General features: G+C 36.8%; 1 protein-coding gene across 4 annotated transcripts; it reads left to right on the top strand.

The window, feature by feature from the left end:
- Positions 1 to 24,063, top strand: PJA2 (praja ring finger ubiquitin ligase 2). Of its 4 annotated transcripts, none has more exons than XM_072416101.1 (9): positions 1 to 93; positions 6,490 to 6,690; positions 9,200 to 10,214; positions 13,164 to 13,343; positions 14,773 to 14,958; positions 17,745 to 17,856; positions 19,228 to 19,342; positions 19,808 to 19,929; positions 23,192 to 24,063. In XM_072416101.1, the coding sequence occupies exons 2-9, from the start codon at positions 6,492 to 6,494 to the stop codon at positions 23,315 to 23,317; spliced, it is 2,055 nt and encodes a 684-aa protein (XP_072272202.1). In that variant the 5' UTR covers positions 1 to 93; positions 6,490 to 6,491; the 3' UTR covers positions 23,318 to 24,063. The 4 variants fall into 4 exon arrangements, with proteins under 4 accessions (XP_072272202.1, XP_072272201.1, XP_072272203.1 ...); XM_072416100.1 differs by having other exon boundaries at positions 1 to 89; XM_072416102.1 differs by lacking the exon at positions 1 to 93 and adding an exon at positions 1,865 to 1,982.
- Positions 24,064 to 24,548: the final 485 nt, after the last annotated feature.

Below are 24,548 nucleotides of genomic sequence, written 5' to 3' on the forward strand. Positions count from 1 at the left end.
GCAGGCTGGTTGCTGACGCGCAGTGTGAGTGACGGAGCTGCTGAACTCGGAGGTGCAGGAGGCTCCGGGCTGTAGCGGGATACCGAAAGGCAGGTACATGACAGGCGGGGACGGGAGACCTGACAAGACGGCACATGAACGGGGTAGCCAGTTGGCATCCTCACAAAATATCTGTGGACTTGTGGAGGTTCGGAACGCTGCTGAGGCCTGGAGGGGGCGGGGCTACAGGTGCAGCATCACTCTGCTGACACAACATAAACACGCAGGCAGCGCGCCATGCATGCACAGGACTGGCTCAGAGCTACTCACCGTCCTATAGACATAGCTACCGGCCTGTATATATCCATATTAATACACATACCAACCTACCATCCTATACATAAATACATAGCTACTGTCCTATAGACATAGCTACCGTCCTGTATATATACATACATATATACATAACTACTGTCCTATGGACATAGCTACTGTGCTATATACATACATAGCTACTATCATATAGATAGATAGATAGAGAGAGACCTATACATACATAAATACATGGCTACTGTCCTATAGACATAGCTACCGTCCTGTATATATACATACATACATAGCTACTGTCCTATGGACATAAGTACTGTGCTTTATACATACATAGCTACTATCATATAGATAGATAGAGAGAGACCTATACATACATAAATACATGGCTACTGTCCTATAGACATAGCTACTGTCCAGTATACATACATATATACATAGCTACTGTCCTATAGACATAGCTGCTGTCCTATACACATCCTGAGATACTGCACAGACTCCCAGCACCAGGGGGTGTTGTGTTTGTGGCTGCTCTATAATATGTGAACATGCATTATGGGGGATGTGTGAGGCTGTGTAGGTGCTGCATTATCTGAGCCTGGCCTCCTTGTACTTGCATGCGATCAGTGTGTGCTGTCGTCAGCAGTGCAGGTAGACAGCAGTATGGTGTCCCAATGTCTTATAGCCAGCCTGGTGTATCTGCCTCTGATCAAAACAATTCCCATCATAGGAGGTCTGCTATCTGCATCCCATTGCAGGGCACCGCCATCTTCCTTCTCTTTTTCCCGGAGATCTTTGGCCATCTTGATTGGCTGTGTCAGGATATTGTAACTCCTGCACAGCCACTAAGTTCATTAATTTCTGGCACATGCAAGACAAACCAGGAATGCTGTGTTTCCCTGGCAACGAACTGCATGCGCAGCACAGCGTTGTCACCAGAAACCTGGAGCAGTCAGGCAGGTAAAATACATTATTGCAAAAGGGACCTCGCCTGTCCTGTTCTGCAGTAATGACCGACCTGATTGAGTATTTGTAAAGGTGAAACTTTAGTTAAAGGGACCTTTCAGTAAAATGCAACTTTGGCCTATACTTTCCAGGCCCTTCCCCCTACATCAATCACTTATAATCAATCATAGGTGAATAATGTTAGGTCTGATCCTTACCTCTCTGCCATCTTTACCGCAATGTCCCCTTTATTCTGCAGAAAGAATTCCCAGTAAACAGTGAATCATACAAGCCATGATTGTCAGGGTCCCCAGTAGAAGATTTGCTCTCACATATCCAGGTTTCTAATTACCTAATGTAAAAAAAAAACTTAAAGGAGGTTCCAGCCCTTTTCACTTGATCCATAGCACAAAATAAAGAGCCTTCACTGTACATGTGAGTTAAAGTGTCACTAAAGTGAATAGAGTAGAAGATTGTTATAGCTACTATCAGGGTTTGTGTTTCATTATGAAGATTTTCATTTACTTCCTGGCTTGTCAACAGGAAGCGAGAGAATTCTTTTCCCATATGAGGTAATTGACCCCTGTTGATAGTTTTTTTTTTTCTTCCAAAGGATTTGCTTTTGCCCTCACTTTTCCTCCTGGTGATATTGGTAATGCGGACAATTAGAGAGTGACCCTTCCTAATGGAGATAAATGGCAATAAAAAAACCTAAATATGAACCTCATAAGGTAAGTTTGTTATTGAAGAAGGTTGATACTATGTCACTTCTGCAGTAAATCAAACTTACATGCAGGTTCCTAATTTTCATAATGCCAAGTGCAATAATTGTCTTTGGAAAGAATCTTTCACATTCCTTTCCAAGGACAAAAGACTGAAAGATGCATGAACCAGCGTTGTACATATAGCGCTGTTTTGCAGTATAGAGGGGGGAGAACAACGGAGTGGCACCCTGCTGCATTTTCTAACCTTCACTTCAATTACAGTTGTTTGTGGATCCACCCTTACAGTCGTCGGAACAACGGATGACAAGAGCCGTATACATGCCAAATTCTCTTCCGATATCAGCCCCGAGGCGATTATCGGAGGAGAATCATCTGACGTATGTTTGTAGCCTAAGTCTACAATCCCAACATAGCTGGCTTATATCAAAGCTATGTCAATCTGTTCTGGCCAATCCAGAGGGATAATGAACCCGTAAGAGGACTGGATGGAGATGTCAGCACCAGGAAAGAAGCAGGGAGAGTTGCTTTTCAATAGTTGAAACAGGCATGTCTTCGACATAACCAGTCCCTTCTTAATAAATAATAAAACCCTATCTTAAACATTTTCCTTTCTAAATTACCACTTTCTGATCCATTGGCTATTTAATTCCTGTAAAATCAGAATGTGAATGACCTATCCCACAGGAGTGCATAGGCTTACAGGAGAATGTTGCAGGCAACAATGCCACATTAAAAACCCACCCAGAGAAGAAAGTGGATCTGTATTAAAATGTAACCAAACTTAAGTTCACTTAAAAATAGTTATATACAGTGGTACATTGGTATAAGTCTTTAATCTGTTCCAGATCCTTGGACTTATACCAAACACATTTTTCAAATAAGAAATAAAAAGAAAATGATTAATCCGTTCCCATGAAAAAAAAATCCAATTGTTATTGGCATACTATACATTGATGAGGTTGTATAGAACAATTTAAACACTGCTTAATATTAAAGTACATAAATACAAAAGCAATTGGATGAAATAAATGAAAATTTAACCTCATATTACCTTGCTGAGAAGAGTTGAGTGCCTTACTAGGATGGTGCTGAGAAGGGAGGAGGAGATGTTCTGTAATTCAGAGTTATAGCACGGGTTGTTCACTGAATGGTAGCAACTGGCGTACTGACGCTCGTGGGCAGTCGTGGCTTTGTCTCGAGAGAGGTAATTAGGGTTTGACCCACACAAGTTCTAGCACAAAGGTTGTATACCAAGCAAAATTTTTCGTGTCCAAAAGGGGCAAACCCTCCCCCATAGTGATGTCATGATGCCAGGACCCCGCCCACTCACCCATCGCAGATCTGAGCCTCAGATGGGGGAGTGGACGGGCTGTGTTCAGAGACAAGCCGCCCATATCCCTGAGCTAGGAATTTGTACAAGGGACATGGTCCATGGCTGTGGCCAGTGCCCCCCACTAGCCGGGTTCTTCTCCTAACCAAACTGGCTGGAGGGCACAGGCCAGAGCCGCAGACCACCGTTTGGTGACTGCTGTTTTAATACACTAATCATTCCATTGCATTATAAAACTTTCACTGTACCTTTTTGATTATTATTAATATATATTTATTTATTGCTGACGTATAAAGCAACTTTGTAAAGATTCTATAGTCATATATCACTGTTACTCCCAGGAGCTTATTTTTCACATTTTACATTATAGTAACAGCACAGGGGTATGTTTTATCCCTAGAAGTCAGTCTAGAACTGAGCCAGCTGTACTTTCCAATGCAGCATGCCAACAGTGCACAGTGGTGTCCTAAAACATATTTGATGCTTCAATATATATGCAACATTATTATTTTCACATGTAATGAATTCCAAAATTGGGAGATCTGCACTACTTGTAAAATGATTCATCCTGTCACTATAATTAATGCTTAGTTTGGTGCATGGTGCATAACAACATGTGGTATAGCGTGTCCCGATTAACTAGTTTTATTAAAACCATCTTTGTGCAAGCTATCACATTAAGTAGGAAACCTGTAGTAACTAAGCAGGTTGATTTGCCAGTGTAAGATCAAGAAAAGATAAATTCTGATGGATTTGCTACACATTTTTTGTTGTCTTTTTAAATGTGCCTGCAGTTTTCTTGTAAATTTTTAATTTTTTTCTCAATTTTCAAATACAAGGTTGATGCAATGTTGTATAAATCAAATGATAACCAAACCAGTGCTATGGTTAAGTGTTTGATTTCTCAGTTATTAACTGATATTCCATCTCATTATGAGTTTCCGATGAATCTCTTTCTGCAATGCTACCGTTTTCTAGACTGGCTTACCCTTTCATGGTTTAGTTGTAGATTTTGACAATGTAAAGGAAACTTGTCATGATAGACATACAGAGGTTTTAAAATGCAAGTTTTTTGTCTTCATTTTTGTTAAAAAGTTTGTCACAGATCCAGAAAAAGCATTTATTTGAGTACCTTTGACTTTCCTGTTCCGGTTACTTGGAAATTCTTCAATCCTATGGGTCAGCATAACAGCCAGAGTTGCATTGGACATTTGCGGTCTGTCAGTGGGGTATCACTGTTTTGGCATATTGGGTGTTTAGAAATTTTGCTGTAGGTACATGTGTATGTATTGTGATTTTTTTTTTGCCTGCTTGGAGTTTAGTAATAAATGTTCCAAAGACTGATTCCTTTGTTTTACAGTTGTGTAGGTAAAAAGATTTTCATCTACTCCTTTTTGCCTATCTAGTACAAATGATATTCAGTAACCTGCAGTGATTTATGTTTTACACTAAACTGTACAGAAACATTTTATATATAGTTTAATGGAATTCAACTTTGGCATCATTTGACCTTCTAACAATAATGTTATGTCCATGTATCCTTAACAAAATACCCAGACACAATTGCTTTGTTACTGGAATGTGCGCACACAAGCAGCTTTCCAAACTAAGCAGTATTTAGTGAGCAATGCATTGTGGCTGCTAGTTCACTCATTGTTGATGACATTAAATGTTTGTGCTAGGGCTGTAGATCGCAAAGTTTTACAGTTAATGGTACCCTTGATGTCCTGGAGTTTTTAAGACACCCCTGGGCCAAATGCCTAATAAATGTTAGAATAAAAGAACAGTTTGGTAGTTGTTAAAGCCGAGGCTATGGTGCTGTGAAAACAATATCTATACAAAAAAATTGAAAAATCTCATTAGAGATAGATGCCCGACATACATCAATGAGGCAACTACTTTCCTGTTTTTCTTGGATTCATGCAGCAGCCTCCCTTTATTACCTCTTCAACCCCTTGTCCAATCAGGTCTTCCCCTTGTCACGTGGTTTCTGCATTATCATTAATATTATCGAGTGTCCTGTGGAGTGGCACCCAATCCCCTTTACTGAGTGAAAAGTTTTTCCAGACACTCCTGATTTGATGTGCGGCACCAGTCCAATTCCACTCACTGGCACTAATTATAATTGACCACAGATGTCATCATTATTTATTACAAAATATATTGAAAAGTGAAACTTTTGTTTCCTGCATTTCTTTTTTGTTTGCCTAAATATTCTAAAACTTGATTTAAATTACTATGAGGCTGCTATGTAAAAACTGATGCAAACAAGGATCTGTATTTGGTAGATGACAAATTCAGACAGATTGCTCTCCCACCTAACAGTGCTTGCATAGTTCTAGCACAAACATTGTTGCGGGGGTTCCACTGGCCCCAGATCTTGATATTGCCAGAATGCCGGAACCGGTCCACTCTCTCATTGCAGGGTCAGACCTGCTTGCTAAATTCAGGAGGGGGACAGTAGCGCAGGCCTGTGTGCGCAACAAAAGTTGTGTCCACAGCCCTGCGCTATTGTCCCCCCAGGATGTTTAGCGAGCAGGTCTGAGCCTGGGATGGGAGAGTGGGCGGGTTGTGTCCATATGGGGGCTGTGAACCACTGGTGACCACTGGTTTAAATTAAACCCAAATAGCAATTTTGATTATTGGATAGTGTGGGTAGGTTAGGACCTCCATGACCTTTTATATAGATTTTTATTTTTAAGAATAGGGAGAAATACTTGTGACAATTGTCCTTACCCGGAAGAGATTTTCTGTGTGTTTTTATGTTTCAGAAAAGAAGATATCTTGAAATCTCCCCATTTAGACACAGAAGGGTTTAACCAATATATATATGCTAAATGTTGTCTGCTTTAGTTTTACTTCAGGAAATATGTTCTGTTTCTAGCTTGATTTAATAAAAGAAAAAACATATACACCATAAGGTTTCTAGCTTGAATTCACCCCTGCCTTATAAACATAAATGTGCTGATCCAGGTAAGTAGAATGTTGCACAGCATAGGCCCCTGAAAGCATTCTGCTACTTGCTCGCTGTGGAGCAATTGTTTTGTTCTGTTCTCAGATTAAGGTAAATTAAGTGACTGCCGAGCATATAGCACAGCTCCTGTTTTACTGGATAGCGTTTTGACTCACTAAATGTTTTACTTGTTGCTAGAACTGCTAATAATTATGATTCTTGCATTGCAGGAATGGGTCAGGAAGCTGGTAAAGCTGCCTGGCCTAAACCTTCTGGGGGATATCAGACGATTACAGGGAGGAGATATGGAAGAAGACACGCATATATAAGCTTCCGACCTTCTTTAGAGTGTCCTAACAGGACTTCAGCAGCACAGAAGAGTGAAAGCGAAGGCTTGGAGTTGAGCAATGTGCCAAAGGAAAACCATTTAAGTATGTGATATGTTATTTTCCTTTTATTACAAATTTAGAATTAACATTGCAACAGTAAACTAGGGAACCAAGAGCCATTTTATTTTTCTATTTTCAATGTATTTTGGGGGGAAAAAGCACCTCTACATGGAGGAAATGGCAAGGTTTGCTGTTTGCCTGATCTCATGCTGCTTCAAGGGTTCTTCAACAAAGCTTGCCATACATCTGTTAACAACAAAAACCTAGTTATGTGTGTCAGAAGGGGAGAGTCCCAGCTGTTAGACTTTTTAAAAGTGTGTTCGAAGGGGGGGATTCTAAAATGTTTTACAGGACTTAAGGTATGATTGAAGTACAACTTGATTACTTTCTTTATTAATAAATATATATATATATATATATATATATATATATATATATATATATATATATATATATATATATATATATATATATATATATATATATTTTTTTCTGCTTATCAATGAAGAAAATTTTTGTTTTTAGTTGTGTCATTCACACCATTCATAAATCATTACAATTTCGAGAAACAAGTGTGAACTAAAAAGTAAAACATGTAAACACATTGGCTACATTGCTCGTACGATTGTCCAGTCCTGATTAGTTGTGTTGTAGAAGTTGTTTTATGGTAAGAGGACAGTTGATGGGTGTAGTGTGTGTGGTATTTTTTTTAAATCATAAAAAGCCAAGATGGTTTAGTGTGCAGTGACTCCTATCTATGCTCTTATTCAGGTTTACATCTGAGGGGAACCTTTAGCAATCAGCAGTCTGGTCCCCCATTGCATGCTGTTTTACTACTGTAAGGTAATTACACTACTTCACTGTCCAAAAATAACTGGTTTGCAGTAGCAGACCAGGCATCTGATACACCCAGACGTGTGTTGGATGCTGAAGGCTTCTCATCCAGGGTAGCTCGAGGAACAAGGGCTGTGGAGTTAGAAGCAACTACTGTATACCTGGAATCGAAGGGGAATGTTGTCACCACCCATCAAACTGAAATAAATCATTACCCTTCTTTTGCAGGATGCATTTTTCCTCTGTTTGCACTGTTTTGATATGTTAATCACTTGGTGTGGCTTTTGTTATCCCCCTTTTTACATTTTCAGCAGTATCCTGGTGTGAAAATATATAGTTTAGAATTTAAACAAAATATTTTTCTTTTAACTTTTATGAGCCCTTCTTGCGCTGTAATACAGTGAGAAAATATGATAAATTGTAATTCAACAATCAGATGTACCCTAAAATGCGTAGAAACCCCTGGGCAAATTTCAATGGTAATTTGTTTAGCATTAGTCTTCAATACCAGACCACCTTCATGCTTGTTCAGATGTGTTGTGTTTTATTATGATCTACTGTTGCAAAATACAGATATCATATGTTCAAAAGACTAAAACCTGAGCTACAATTTGGGTAGAAAACTACCTTTTGTAGGAGTTCTGTACTGTACAGTTAATGTATGGAAGTCCGTGAATAGACCAGATCAGAATAAAACTGGAATAAAGAACATTACATTTGTGTCCTTAGCAAGCAAATTAAATTTTTCTATGAAATTATAACACTTGATTGGTTACTAAATGCAACAGTAAGTATTTATTTTTTTCTATTTTAATGAGTCAGAATTCTTCCTTCATTTCTGATTGATTAATATGAAAAAAAAATGTTGATGCCTGAAGGTGAACCACATAGGCCACCTTCACACTTCTGCATGCATGTTGTAATGCAGGTGGACACACATTAGACCCATATATTGTTTCCGTGTTTTGGGCGTGCTCTCATTCATTTTTCATTGAGCTTCATTTTAAAAGACCATAGCTTTGCTGCAGTATGTTGGGAGAGAGTTGAGTTTTTTTTCTTTTTCTTGGACCGTTAAGGGGCCGGTAGAAAACCATATGTATTTACCATGAGTTATGTGCACAACAGTTGTCAATTAACATGAACTGTGAAGACCCAGAACTCTAAGCATAATGTTATATTGATTCTCCATTCTTCAGATTAGGCTGGCCTACCATATATCTTTTTACATGCTAGCTTGCAGAGAGGACGCAAAAGATGTGGACTTGCGTTTGATGTAGGATTGTATAATGTATCACCCTAGGTTTTGGTTTTTTGTGCACCCTGAAAGTTTTTAACAGTATAGGCAGCAGTGTTCTTCTCAAAAAAAATTTTTCACCGGAATGGGAGGGAAAAGCTGTAGATGGGTAGTCAAAAAGTGGTCAGGGCAACACATGACAAATTCATGCTTAGACGGTGTTGTGCCTCTTCCAATAGGGGATTCTATGGAAAGTATATTTTGATTAATTTTTTATTTTGTTGGTTTATGTGTTTTGGCATGGAAATAATAAAAAGGAAAACCTATTAACTTAATATTATGGGAGAAATGTTTTATAATATTGTATACACTTTAGATCTCTTGTATGCACCATTATTGCTGTTACCTGTGCTTATCAGGTGCTCCTGTTCCAAATGTGCTTTTCTATGTATAACTTTTTTTTTTTTTTTTTTTTTTTTTTAGTTTCCAGTGAAAACAATGATTCGTCACTCTGCAGTCTAAGTAGTGCTTTTTGTACTGATTTAGAAGAAGAGAGCAAAACTCTAAATATGAATGATGGTTTGTCTTTGTTTCCTGATGCTGAGGAACATGATTTGCCCCCTCTTTCCATGTCAGAATATGTTAGGGGCTGTCAGAATTTAAATAATACCAGTGACTGCACTAAAACCTTCATGCATTCTCCAGTGGATCACCCAAATAATTCTCATCAAAATGATGTCTGTTTTGTTACTATTGACTCTTTTGAGCCGGACAGCAGTGATGGAGAAGAAAATGTTAGCATTTATGAAGGTGTTTCTGTAAAAAGTGAGACAGGGCAAAACTTGCGTCATATCAGCAATACAATGTGTGAACTCCAAAAAGATTGTTCAAATGGAATTCTTTCAGAAATGAATCAAACATGTGTTCAGAACAGTTTACCTCAGGGGACTACCACAACATTATCCAAGCATTCAACCCTAGACCTCTATACACCTCCATGGAGTTTATCTGCTAGCTTTGTACCAGAGGATGATGCCACAAGTGTTGGAACTGTAAACCTTTCTGACTCCCAGCAAAACATAAGTAAAACTGGCTTTATGGGGAAATGCAGCTTAGGAATTTGCAGTGAAAGCAATACAGGAGGTGCTAAAACTGACCTAACAAATGAGCCAGTTGTTCGACCTAAAATAAGAAAAACGTATCCCTCAGTTTCTTCTGGTAAAGACCCACTAATAACAGATGGGAATGTTAAGGAAGCCAAAAGCTCTAGAAGAGAAAAGCAGGAACTGCATGCCAATGTACAAAAGTCTAGCACAGCTGAAAAAGTTAATACAAAGGAACCTGATTTTGTGTGTGAGGGAGCCCAAAGGAAAGTAAAAGAAGCTAGCAAGGATATTTTAACACCATCAGACAGTAAACCGTTGGTGGATGATACATTTTGGGATGATTTTGAGGTCTATGGCTTGAAGATAATGGATTCTTCAAAAGATGAAGAAAGGTAAGATGCCTGTTCTTTTCATGAGATATAAATGATAATCCTGCAATAGATCAGTTTGGAGCCTGCTCATGACCATGATACCACTTTTAAAAACTCCATCCCCTTGGCTGCATATGGCCTATGGAACCTTGTCTAGCAGCCTGCAAGGTCTTAGCTAGGTTCTGGATTGGAATTTGGACTTTTTTACAGGATTCAGAACACAATTCTGAGTAAATGAGGGATGCTAAGGGCTGGAATGCTCTCTGCCTTCTAGAACTCTCCACTTTATTATGTCTAAACTGCTCAACAGAGATTGTATACTTCTGGTCTCATTTGGCTTTACTTTTTATGGGTATCTTATCCTATTTACTTAGCCCTCTATTACCTTTTTTTCTTGCATTTGCTCACAGTATACTTTTTATTTTGATTTATTTCTGTTTATTAGGTTAACATGGTTTATATACTCACCTGTTGATTTTTCTGCACTTTGTAAGTTCCCATAATATTGCCGATTGTTCTGGTTCAAGAGCACTTATTAAACCAACAGAGTTCTCTTGTTCCAGTGCAATCCTCTGACTATCAGGTAAAGTTAGAATGTTTTGCATTTTCATTTTCAAATGTTACTAAAAGTCTAAAGACTTTTTAAGTAAAACTGTTCCTACCAGAAAACTATTTGACAACTCCAGAATGAGAAAGACTTTCCAGACATGGCTATTTCTTAACAAAGTATATGATCTCAAAATTTCCCTCCGTTTCTGTATATTAACAGCCATGGGACATAAGGAGCAGCAAAGTTTATGGCTGATGGTATGAATGAGTCCTTTAGTTCCCGCAAATTTAAAGTATTTTAACTTGTACTGTCAAAAGATAATTTTATAGCAATTGTGTGTTTATTTTTAGTGTAAGGGTTAGTTTGTTTCCTCCTCTAGCTACTTTGGGTTCCCTTATTTGTCATCTTCTCTGCATCCACTGCAGCGCTTACTGGTACAAATTACATGTACCTGTTTTTCCTCTTCCTACTAGTGGCATAAATCCCAACCTGTATCTATATAACTTGTGATAGACCCCATTGATCTGCTTATACCTCTAGAGCCAAACATTCTTCGAGGATGTGTAAATTTAAAATGTAACATTTTGATTAATACTATTGTTATGTGTTTTATGTATCTACGGTTGACAGAATACAATAGGGTTTGTGGTAGTGACATTGAATAGTGGTGTTTTTGTTCATCGTGGTCCTTACTGCAATATTCTGCTTTACGCTTCTCAAAAAACTAAATCATTTAATGCCAAAACAGGCAATTTTCTTGTTTGTTAACTAAAAATGAAAAAAATCTGCATTTCAGACTCGGCCTGAGTGAGGTGAAATGGGGACATTGGTGGTCAGAAAATGGATAGGACAGTTCTGTACTTGCCAGGATTCATTTTTTGTGTTTAACTGCTTGGTTCTTTCAGCCATAGTATAAAGGGAAATGTAGAAGGGGAAGCGACATCTGCAAGATTCATTGTGCTTCTCCTCCCCACAATCCTTTAAGCTTTATTTACATGAATAGAACACAACTCCATTAATGTGAAGTATGTTAAAAAAAAAAAAAAAGTAGTTTACGTATGACATCAGAGAAATATTAGTGCTGATAATGCTGATATACCTGTGTGTCAGCCAACCCATCAGCCACGTGTTATGTATGAGTGAGCTCGTTTGCAGTTTCATTTAAATTTTTGGAACAGCCCTGATGACGCAGTGCCCAATCTCGCTTATGTGCAGAAGGATAAATGTAACTTCCACCTGTGTCCTTTGTGGAATCTTGGTGTTATGTCACATATCACAAGAGTCAATGGGTTTTACCTCTTAATCTTTATCATTGCATCAATGAAGAGGAAGGGGCAGGCACACAAGAAATATAAAATTGTAAAAAGTTAGTTTAAAAAAAAAAAAAAAAAATTCAATCTTATGTCAAAGAGAAAGCAACCACTTTTTTTTTCTCTTGACTGATTTCCTTCTAGCAAATATTGTAGTTCACATAGTTTTATTACAAGAACAGTTATGCTCCCTATTTATTGTACAGTGCTGTGTAATATGTTGGCACTATATAAATCCTGTATATTATAAATAATAATAATAAATGCTCCAGCAATGTATATATATCCTTCCTACAGCCACCCGATTTACAGGATCAGCATTTTTGTAGATCAGCCCCAACCTGTGGATGAGCCTTCTAACATCTACATGTATTAAACAGAACAAAAAGTGCTTTAGTAACACGCTGACCTGGTGCTCTGACTCTCAACTTACTCTCTTCTCCACTCACACATGTAATTGTTACATAGGTGGACAGAGTGAAATTTCCTCCTCAACTCTATCAATGATTAGCAGGACATAGTAAGAAAATGGCTTATTTTAGTCTAGTACAATTAATTGTCTTATTAACTCTTTAAAAAATTAAAATTATGAACTCAGCAGCATGCATAACTTGCATTACCTTTAAATGTCTTTTTCCAGAGATACCTGCTGAATATTTCAAACATCTTAATATCCATAATATCCTTTTATGGCAATAATAAGGTGGCTGGTGGGAGCATATATATGCATTGTTTTAGAATATTGAGGTATTGAGTCAAGGGAAGGACAGGAAAGTTGCTACTGACAGAATTGTTCTGCAGGTCCACTGATACTGTGTACAGTTACAGTTCAACATTCAGTGTCCAAACAATTAGATGCATTTTTGATTATATCATATGAAAAGAGAAATATGCAAACCAATGTAATCATTTTATATACAGTCATAAATGCACATACACATATCAAGATTTAAACCTGTTCAATAAATGCAATATTTCATTTGCAGTCATAGAAAGATGACATCTACTTGAACATATCATATTCTAACAAAATGTTCTATAAAAAAGGTTTCAGAGTGTGTTTTTTAGGTTCAGAATGGTTGATGTCTATTTTTGTAATGCCTTTTGCAGCTCTGAGTGCAGTGATGGCGAATGGTCTACCTGTTTACCATCCTATTTCTCTGGTGATAAAGATCAATCCTCTAGTGATGAAAGCTGGGAGACGCTGCCTGGAAAAGAAGAGCATGACGTGCAAAGTAATAGCAGCAGCTTAGAAGAGGAAAATTCTGACTTTTCTGACTTCCAGGTTGAGTGAGTGTTTTTTGCTTCTTGTCCTGTACTATATCTTGTGTATACTGTGCTATATCTTATTGTTATCAGTTCGTTGCCTATTCAGGATATAGGAACAAGGTTTACTGCACAGCAGACATGGCAAGGGGCCTTTACTAACCTTTCATTCCCTGAGGCTCAGTAAAAGGCACTAATTACATTTTTCCTTTGGACACTAAATGTTTAAAGCATAGCTGCATTCTTTCCCATAACTGTGGAGCCTCTTTTGTGTCGCTGGCAAACTATCATATATGGGATGGGGATGTTTGTAATGGTATAGATTCCTTTCAATGCTTACAGGTTGAAATGCAGTATGTGTTGCAATGTACACAATTACCTCCAGTTTGCTCAATACAGGTAATACAAATACACATTCGCAGCTCTAGATCTTCTCAAGAAAGGTTAAAAAAGTTCAAGGATTTAAGAACAAAAGAGGTGATAACCTTAGCAACTCTTCCCTTTCCAGATTGTGATTATTTTGATGAATCACACTCAAATCCTGGTCCCCACAGAAATTTCAAAATTGTTACCTAGGAATTCGAATGACTTGTCAGCCTTGGCCAAGGTCACCTGCTCTAATAGAAAGCCTTCCATTGCTAAATAGTAGTGACAACAGTGTCTCAATTGGAGTGGTAATAAAGAAAAGATGTTGCGTTGTTAAGGAGTGTAAGCGCCGGAGCCTTTTGTGGGCCCTCATTTTATTTCTGCTGTTTGTGTGGGTCTCTCACAACATACCTGTGCTGGTATTTTTAGGGACTTTCCTGCAAGGAAATATGATGTACGGGCAGATAAGGTAGGTACTGCTGGTAGCCTGAAGACTGAGGTATAAGGAATGTATATAAAAAATAAATAAATAAAAACTTTAAATGTAAATTGGTTACTTGGCATACAGAAAGGATTAACTTAAATATCGTTTTATTTATCATTTTAGTTTGCATTTAAAGTGTATACAACTTACTTTGGAAAGACTGAACAAATCCTTTATAATAATAATATTTTTAACAGGCATTAATTCTTGTAAACATTCTCCAAGGTGCAAGGAGTTCACAGCAACTATATAATCATATAAATAGATGGCAAGATAGCCAGATCTTTTAAGAGAATTCCTCCTATATCTGAAAGATAGCTGTACCTGCCCCTCAAAGAATGAAAAATCGAAAAATGTTTTGAAGTATATAAGGTAAAAAAAACTTTATTTAAATGAGTTATTTGTGGGAATATGCTTTAATTAATAGGGAATACGTTGCACTTGTACGTTGAAATTTCCTGTATGAGGTAACATTTTTAATGAAAATATTAAGGCTCAGGTGTCCTTATAGATTGTTGATCCGTTTATTTTGAGTTGAAAAATGGTTTCATATTGCTGCATCTGGAAAAATGTGTCATGTACAATGTTTTTCTTCTTCAATAGGGAGCAAACTTCTTTAGAAGATGGTGAAATTCCTTGGTTACAGTATAGCGAGGACATTGAGAGCAGCACAGATGAAGAAAATGAAATTGGAAACCATTATTTACCACCTGGATTTTTTATTTTAGATGGCAATAATAATTTAGAGGATGATTCAAGTATGAGTGAAGACTTAGATGTTGAATGGAGGTAAAGCTTTATTTTGTGCCTACGGAATATTTTTTTATATGGTCTTCTGGGTGACTAACTAATTTCCTTTGTAGTTGTATTATCAGACTGAAGTATACATTGGAGATGGTGAATAACTACTATACCAAATTGTTGCCCTTGCTGCTGCTCTTACAGCAAAATGTTAAGAAATACCTGTTGTGCAGTAATGCAATTTAAAGTTGATATTGACGTGCGATGTGAGTGCTGAGTCTAAAAAAGGTATCCCCACTCAACAATATAAACTGACAAAATGATTCAGTTTTGGTCATACTGTAAATCATCTACCAAGATCAATAGGCAAATATCTCTTGATCATCTAACTGTATATATTGTAAAAAGTTTTGGTTTACAATTTAGTACATTGTGTGTTTATTATACAGTATGTGCTTAAATTATTGTGTGTGTGTGTGTGTGTATGTATATATATATATATATATATATATATATATATATATATATATATATATATATATATATACAATGTGTAATTATCTGCATTTTTAATATCGCATCTTCAGGCTGCATTCATAAAAACCATGCAGTTGGTGTAATCGATCAATGCCTAAACATGTATCCAACCTATTCAATTTCTCTTGATAAAAATATTGTATATCCACAAGCGTGTAACGGTGAAAATCACATCACAGTGAATTCAAAGCTGCCAGCTTGTATGCCTCAGTATCGGCTACAGTGTCCCCAGATATAAGTTATACACTAGATCAGGGGTGCCCAACGGGTGGACCGTGATCTAACAGTAGATCGCGGAGCCCTGCCTTTCAAAAAAAGTTTGGCGCACAGGAGTTAAGTTCAAGTTTTTATTGATGGTAGATCATTTTGACTTGGTCATTTTTAAAGTAACTCGCAAGCCAAAAAAGTGTGGGCACCCCAGCACTAGATCTTTTTATTTTTCAGAATCGATTTCCTTCATTTTTAAATTCACCAAGGTGGCTGTCTTAAACCTAATTAATCCCTTTTGTAATCTGAAGTTGTAAATCAAAGAAAACACTGTCAATAAATGTATAATTGCCAACTCGGTGGGAAAACGGCAGCAATGCCTTATGATATATAAATTATTCCCAAAATTATACCCCTTCCACAGCCTCCTTTATGTGTTGCAATCCCACAAAGTATCTTGTAAATGTCAGTCATAGATCTAGTAACAGGTGAAACCTACACATCTGGCATGCTGAAAGGAAGTGTACTGTTTAGTCTAAGTAGGGTTTATTTTTATCTTTACATACATGTTCATGTATGGACATATTTGTACATACATGTTCTTGTATCTAGAACACTTGCAGGTAGGTATTGCTTGGCAATACCCTGATTTCCTATTCTGTCCAGAAACGTGAGTGTCCCTCTTTAAACATTATCCAGGGTCATCGTCTACTTCCTTGACTAAGTATAGGTTTTTGTGATGTGATGCAACTCAGATGGATACCACCTACCTGTGCAGAAGGTTATATACTAAATGTATGCAGGCATGTTCTCTACCCACAGTCCCCTGCTGACGGTTTGTTATTGTTGCATATTGTGACATGTCTATTGTCTAGATTTATGAAACATAACTTTGATTGTGAACTTTGAACACAGATTTGTTGACATTGCCCTCAGAATGCACCCTGGCATGTTCTAAACTTTTTATGTAGTCACCCAAGGTAGTATACTGCTCAGATCAAGTCAAAAGCTACTTCTGTTTTTAAAATTTATTCAAGTGTTTTTAGTTCTTTTTGGACTTGTTTTGGTAAATGAACATGTGCAATTTGGAGGACAGCTAATACAAGTTAATTTGTCAAGGGATAAAGGAAATAGTATGTTTTATTTTAATCTAAGCAGTTGTGCTGCATTTCTTAATGAGCTAGCTGAGATGGTAGTAGAGTGACGGAGGGATGAATTCATCCCCTTCTTTTACTACCAGCCTCAAACTATGGGAAGGACAAGACCGGCCATAAATGTAGTGACGAATGCTGTTCTGAATCTCCGAACTCGGACAGAAATGCAAATACCTTTGGGTAGTTAGACAGCTCAAGTCAGTAATGTTTCCCTTCATATGATCAGTACGTTCACTCTATGGAATACATGTGACCTAGCCAATAACTTTTTATACAGTTTATTTGTGGTATTGCATTCACTGATCCTAATTCTTTTTGTTTTTTTTTATTCATTTATTCATTTTTTTTACTTTTTCATGCATTAATTAATTATTGCATTAACAATTAATGAAAACATCAAAGACTGCTTCTTAAAATTACATCCTGATTTGTTGGCTATTAAATAGGAACTCCTTTATTAGCAAAGGAAAGGTTCTGTATTTTCTAAAGGTAGAAATTTAGATCACTAATATTTGAAATATTAATATAAACAATGTCAATTTTTTTTTATTGGAGTGGGTCTTTTGACATGTGGGGCTTCTAAAAGTATACCATACACACTATTCTCTTCCTTGCTGAGGTAGTGTTTAGAGAATGACAAAAAGAAGGTCAGTTTAACAATGATGGCTGTAGTACACAAAAAAATGAATTGAACACCGCACATGTTGATTTCCTAAACGTGCATATTACTCTTGGAGGTTTGTGGCTTTAATAAACATTGTGTATTTGCTTTGTTTCCCCCATAGAATTACATTTTGGTTTTGTTTTATGTGATTAGTTCTGATGCAGATAATGCATCATGATAAAGCATAGGTTGTGTTGATGTGTGTTTGCTTTATTACAAAGGTGAAAAAGAGCTAGTATGTATTAACTATGCTTTGTTTTTATCTAATTCAGATTGCTGGATGACTTTGGTGAAGGTATTGGTGTAGCACAAGCTATGTCCTACATGGATCCTCAGTTTCTTACTTACATGGCTCTTGAAGAGCGTCTTGCACAGGCGATGGAGGTAGTTTTTTTAATTGTAATCAGTCACTTGAATATGCATTGATTATATTTTATATATAATATAAATTATATATTTTATATATAATATAAAAAAATATATATATATATAATTATTTATATTTCGATAAATGGATTGCAGCTTGGGCACCATTTATTATGACATAAATGTTTCTAAATAAATCACACCGCACAAAGTGAAGGATGGCCTTCTGATCCCTGGAAAAACACAAGCATTGCTCATTTTATGTTGTCCAATAATGCAGCTATTTGCACAAATTAAAAGTGAAATGGCCATTACAACAAACTACACCAGGGCATTTAGGAGCATTACATTTTTGAGTGTTAAAAAAACACTTTTTCCAATTTTTTACATTTTGGAACTGCTTGTTTCCACCTAAAGCAGGGGTTCTGTCTACCAATCAAAGTTGTCAGGGGGAACACTGAGATTTGTGAAGTGGTGTTTTTAAAAAGCGGTGAAAGATGCAGAAAAAGAGGATGGAATAGGTTAGCATTTTCCAAACATCGCATAGTACTGTCTTTTTAAATATGTAGTCAAATAGTTCAAAGTTTTAAATATTTCTTCAGTGAAAAACTTTTTTTTTCATGTTTCTTATTAGTATGTATCAATTTTTTCTATACTGCATTGAAACATAATTTTAAAGCTGTGTATTTTGTAGCCACGTGTTCCACACAGTGGGGCTGATATACTAAAAGGTAAGCTGCATACACACTTGCAATTATTGTCGTTGCAAAGGATCTTTCAGGATCCTTTTCAACGACTAAGCAATGCATGAACGAGATCTGTACATACAGCACCATTCTGTTTTATGGACAGGGGAGGGAGAGAACAACAGAGCGGCACCCTGCTACGCGCTCTCCTCCTTCCCTTGCATTAGGATCGGCCGTTGATCCGCCAGGAGGGTTGTATGGACGATGGGCGCTTTACACACACCAGATTCTCAACCGATATCAGCCCTAAGCCGATTATTGGGCGGGAACTATTGGACGTGTGTACGTAGCTTAAGTATTTCTTTTCACATGGTTCAATAGTTTGGGTCAGCAGAGCTTTATCTCATTTACTAAGATAAATGAAATATCTCTTGCAAGGGGATTTTACTTTGCTTGGTGCACAGCCTTTTGTCCTTTGGTAAAATCAACCCCATTGTATTTTAAAGGCTTTACATCAAAAGGAAGTTTTTACTGTTACTAAATATTACTGGTATGACATCACACATGGCTGTTATAAATTACCACCATTCTAAAGTTACCAGGGAGACAAGGAACTTCTTATTTTCATTCACTATATGTACAATGTTACATTTATTTTATCAGCTGTTTTTTTTTATTTGTAAATCTTTTACTTTCTTAACAGACTGCTTTGGCACATTTGGAATCCTTGGCTGTAGATGTGGAACAGGCGCACCCTCCAGCTACCAAAGAGAGCATTGACTGCCTTCCTCAGATTGTGCTTACTGATGACCATATAAGTAAGTATTAAGGTTTATTGTTCATTTTTTTAAGCAGGCCATATGAATGACCTACCCTAATTTGTTTGGTGCTGTTCAACACCCAAGCAGTTTGGATTTATGTGTTCCATATTGTATTTCACTTTAACAATGAACTTTTTTCTCCATTTTAGTAAGTTTTGTAAAATGATTTTTAAAACATTTAAAAAGCAGAAGTATAAATTTGTAGTTTACAAATTCTAAAGTATAAAGCATGCTTTTTAAATATTCAGTTTGCTGCACCAACTTTTGAACTCTGAAAAAAGTCACATGGTAACCTGAGTTTTTTATTTTTTTTTTTACCCTAATTTGAAAGTGTCACTATTTTAGTAAAGTTTAAACGTAACTCTATTTATATTGGTGTGTCTGTTATCAAACAATAATTTTTTTACATTGTGTATCATCAATGTTTTTACAAGATTTAAAAAGTCTATTATTTTTATTAAGTTGTAGGTCAAGAGCAATGCTGTGCCATATGTTGTAGTGAGTATATCAAGGATGAAATATTAACAGAACTACCTTGTCACCACCTCTTCCATAAGCCCTGTGTTGCACTCTGGCTACAAAAAGTAAGTTTTTTTTGTTTTTGTTTTTTTTATGTACTTTGGCAACTGTACACATTATCTTTTATATTCCTTGTCATATCCAAATAAAATGTTCACATTTTTGCAACATATATACTATTAAAAGCTAAGTGTACTTTAATATTTTAAAAGCCCCAGGGCTCATACAGTACGTTAGTTTGAAGAAGTAGGCATCTATTTTGAAAGCAGATTAGAAGTTGTGTTCTTCTCAGGCTGGTTATTACTACTACAAGCTTGCCTAACAGACCCTGCCTTCCTATCTTTTTCTACAGTATGTGTCAGTCCCTTCATGAATTATTTGCTAATACACAGACTCTGGAAGATGTAAATTCTACGTTATCTCTATATGAAACTGGCAGCAGAATGAAAGATACTTGCTAGTAGTGGTAGTACTTTTTTGCAGGCTTAGGAATCAGCACATGTTTATAAAGGTACAGTTATGCCAGCCTTGGCATACTCTGCTTGTTGTGGTAAATCTTATGAGCCATGTGAGCTTTGTCTACCTGTTTTGTATATTTTAAAAGTGCAATACCTACCTACCTTTTGATACATTTTACAGTACATTTTAAACTTGTTAGAAATAAATTTATACATATTTCAGGAAGCCAGTGCTCATTTGTTTGGCATTTTTGTCTTTTATCTGCATTCAAAAGACAAAAATGTTTGCATTACAAGCTGCAGTTTTTTTTTTTTTTTTGTAGGTTTTGGATCAGTATTGTTTGTGCACTTGATAATATAATGAAGTCTCCAGCAATAGTCGCCAATGCTTTGGAAGATTATGAATAGTATCGAGTCCTTTTTTACCAGTGCAAGATTGGGTAATGTAGGCAACTGAAAGATAAAAATAGCATCAGGTGCTTCCTCCACGCCAGGACAAAGGAGCCTTTTTCCGTTTTAACCCTAACCAAACCCTAATTTAACAGAAGTTAGGGTAACTTATAACGGAGCCCGTTATTTTGCACCTGCACAAAGCATGGTGATAAGGGCTGTCAGATTTACAATTTATTTATTGCTATCAAACAGAATCATGATGGGACTATGAACTATGATTTCTAGCCCTGTTTTAAATCCATGCCTGATAACAAACGTGACAATAAGCAGTGGCATCTAATATGGTGCTTTAAATTATGATGTTTTTTGTCTTTTGATCTCAGGATCATTGTCCCTATTCCATTGTGTAGATTTTAAGGGTTCTTTGTTGAGGAGCAAAGACAATGGCATCACTTTTAAAAGATCACTCTGAATTCCCTGACCTGTTCTTTTGACCCTCAGTTTACCATCTTCTGACCAAGATTTAGGTTTTACATGACCAAAATTTCATTTTGAGAATGCAACATTATTTTTGGGAAAAATATGTGTCATATGCCCTAAATTTTTTGTTTATGTTTAACCATATTTAAGTTTCCATTTGCAGCATTTGCCTATATGCTAGTTTATGTACATCAATAACTGCAGTTTTACCATAAATACAAGTCAGGAAATTTTGCAGATTGTTTACAAAGTGTTTTGCTTAAAAGCTCAAACTCTAACCGAATTTTAATTGTAAAAATTTTTTTTAGAGATTACCTTAATATGGTTTTACATCTTGTTTACCTATTGCTGCATATGGTATCGGGACTTGGAGTCTTACTATTTGTTCCTACAGTACTATATTATTTGGGTTAAAGTGGACCTAAACTCTCACATCATACCGATTCGATATCTATTCTCACCTTCTTGCACTGAAATGTCAGTCCCCAATAAAGGTGCCGACTGTGTCTGCTGGAATCCATGGAAAAAAAAAAAAAACATTCATTATATTTATGGAAGTGGCCATCCTGTGTGTGGCCAATTACTATGTCATCCAAGCCTGACCTTTTTTTCCGCCTACAGCCCTCCCTCACTGCTCAGACACCCCCCCCCCCCCCAGGCTCTCTAACCAATCACTCAGTGTGCTGTCTTTGATTGGTTGGTGCAGATGTCAAAGATACAGATTGGATACACATTGGAGACACAACCAACTGCCATATCAGACTAATAATAATAATAATAATATTATTAATAAACAGGATTTATATAGCACCAACATATTACGCAGCGCTGTACATTAAATAGGGGGTTGCAAATGACAGATTAAAACAGACAGTGATACAGGAGGGGAGGACCCTGCCCCGAAGAACTTACAATCTAGTAGGTTGGGGAATTTACACACAATAGGAGGGGGATATGTAGTGGTGGGAAGTAGTGATGGTTTCAAAAGACAGAAGAAGATGGGTAGGCAAGTTAGACTAGTATCATCATCTTCATCAGTAGAACCCCTTGTCACCCCCATCCACAATGTTAACCTAAACTGTGTTGCACCTCTATCTGTGGTGTAAATTCCCACTGCTGAGGAGCTGAGCTGATCCCCCTGCAGCATCTGACAAAAGCAGGCAGTGGTGGTGTTTGAGCGTCAGAGGCATCATCACGTTGTGACCAATCAGGGCAGTGAAAGTGGTTCAAAATCCACTCCCTTTGCTTTGCTTGGTCAGTAAGTTTAGTGCTTTTTCTCCTCTTTGATGATGTCAATCTCCCATGAGCCTTTGCAGCCTTGCCATGGCTATGGGAGAGCACAGAGAGGGTGGAGAGGGGGGGGCAGAGCAGTTTTTTTTTTTTGTTTTGTTTTTTTTTTTGTTTGTTTTTTTTTTTTTTGTTTTTTTTTGACGGTTTAGGAGGTTTAGAAGCTTTGAAACAAAAGTAAAACCCAGACACCTCAAAAGAACTTAGATTTACATAATCCATAAGCTCAAGTTGAAATTGTGAGTTTAGGTGAAGTGAATTATGGTTATTGATATAAATCCACATTTTGATTCTTGTAGTTTCTTGGTGGTCCAGGTTTATGTCCAATCTTCCTAATCAGCTTAATTTTTCATGTGGCTTTTCATTTACACAGTGTAAAAAAAGCAAGGCAGTGCATGGATACTTCCATGTAAAGAACAGGTAATCATGTCACAACAGGTGTATTTGTTTACCCACAAAATATCATATAATGCAGCTTTTTTGATCATAATATAACTTGGTTTTTTAATGGTTCTAGTGTCTATACTGAATCCACATGAGAGAGAGAGGGCTCTTCCTTGTGGCACTGGTAGAAATATTTTAGTATCTTTTTTTAAAGCATGAAAATATATGTATAAAAGTGTGTATTGACACACAGCGGCCCATTGAAATAATATATAGAAAAAATAGTGTGTACTGAAATTTTAATATACCTTTCTTTTTTTCCCAGTCAGGAACATGTCCTGTGTGCCGTCATGTCCTCACATCTGTGCTTCCGGATACTGCAGCAGCTACTTCCTTCCTCGCTGATCATGACAGCCCTCCATCAATTCATAATGCAGCCGGAACTAGATAAAGTCAATTTACATAGCAATTTCAATTGCGTGTTTTCCCCCTAACCTATATTGTAAGAAAACAAAGACGTAACCATACATCTGCACACAGTAATAAAAGAAAAATTGATCTGTATTAGGTAATAAGAGACTAGACTATTTATTAGCTGTGTTTAGTTTATTTAGGTTTATTGCATTAGTTAAGTATTTTAAACTGATGCTTACTAGTATCTGAAAATGTTGCATCAAGATATTGCAATGTGTTCTAACTTGTGTTCAGCTTGCCTCTTTTATTTGTGGCACAATATTTTTTGTGGGTTTTGTTTGTTTTTTGTTTTTTTCACAACTGCAATGCAGTTATGAGCTTTACAGAAGCTACAAAATCTTGTTTTTGTTGTATTTTTAGATTATTTTCCTGCACATTGGGCCAGAGACATCTTGCAAATCTATTGTTCTCTTGCCCTTAATTAGTAAAAAGGTGGTTGCTGTGCCACTGACCTTTGCTGTGCTCACTGATCTTTCATGTTTGCATCAAATGTGAAGATATTCTATAAGCAAAAACAATAGTCTATTCCACTAAAAATAAAATGCATAATTGAAACATTACAGAAGCTTGTTTCTTTTTTTGGACTTTTACAACTCTGCTGTAATCAACTTCACTGAACTCTACAAAATGTTAGAGAGCAGGCAGATGCTTAGTTACTAGTTGTTAGTGTGGTTTGTGCAGCTGTTTTTTTTTTCTATATTAAAGTCTTACATCGCCTTTTCATTTGGTTGAGTGGATGAGATTTGATTTGCTTCTTCAAATCGTGGATCGTCACTGGTAATCTGATGACTAATGAAAGAGTAATCCAAGAGCAACACCAGAGGTCCATAAAGCACAGATTTGCAGCTTGAAAGAAGCCGTGTCCCTGACACTTTTAGGTCCCAGCATACAGCTTTGTTTCTAGCAAGAATACTGATGATCAATTACAGTAGAATATTGCCAAATTTCACTCCAAATCTCCAGGGGTCCAACAGCAGTGCCCAAGATGAGGAAATTCTCAATTTTTCAGGAGAACATTAACCTCCTGGGCGTTACACTGATGTCTAGATTTCTGTACCAAAAGCGTTACACTGTTTTTCATGAAATTTTTTTTTTTTTTTACATTTTAGACCTGTAAGTTACAGAAATATGTCCGAACAAGGGTCTAGTAGATATCATGAATATAAAAAAGTTTGAAACACACAATCATGTAAAAAAAATGTACTTTT

Source organism: Pyxicephalus adspersus, chromosome 6 (genome assembly GCF_032062135.1).
Source record: "Pyxicephalus adspersus chromosome 6, UCB_Pads_2.0, whole genome shotgun sequence".
Taxonomy (NCBI): Eukaryota; Metazoa; Chordata; class Amphibia; order Anura; family Pyxicephalidae; genus Pyxicephalus; species Pyxicephalus adspersus.

What these genes read in the sequence shown, in the direction of transcription:
- PJA2 (XM_072416101.1), top strand. Translation starts at nt 6,492, where the DNA reads ATGGGTCAGGAAGCTGGTAAAGCTGCCTGGCCTAAACCTTCTGGGGGA. An exon ending in TTTTCTGACTTCCAGGTTGA is followed by an intron (nt 13,344 to 14,772) that starts GTGAGTGTTTTT and finishes CTTCTTCAATAG; the next exon opens with GGAGCAAACTTCTTTAGAAG. An exon ending in GCTTACTGATGACCATATAA is followed by an intron (nt 19,343 to 19,807) that starts GTAAGTATTAAG and finishes ATTTTTATTAAG; the next exon opens with TTGTAGGTCAAGAGCAATGC.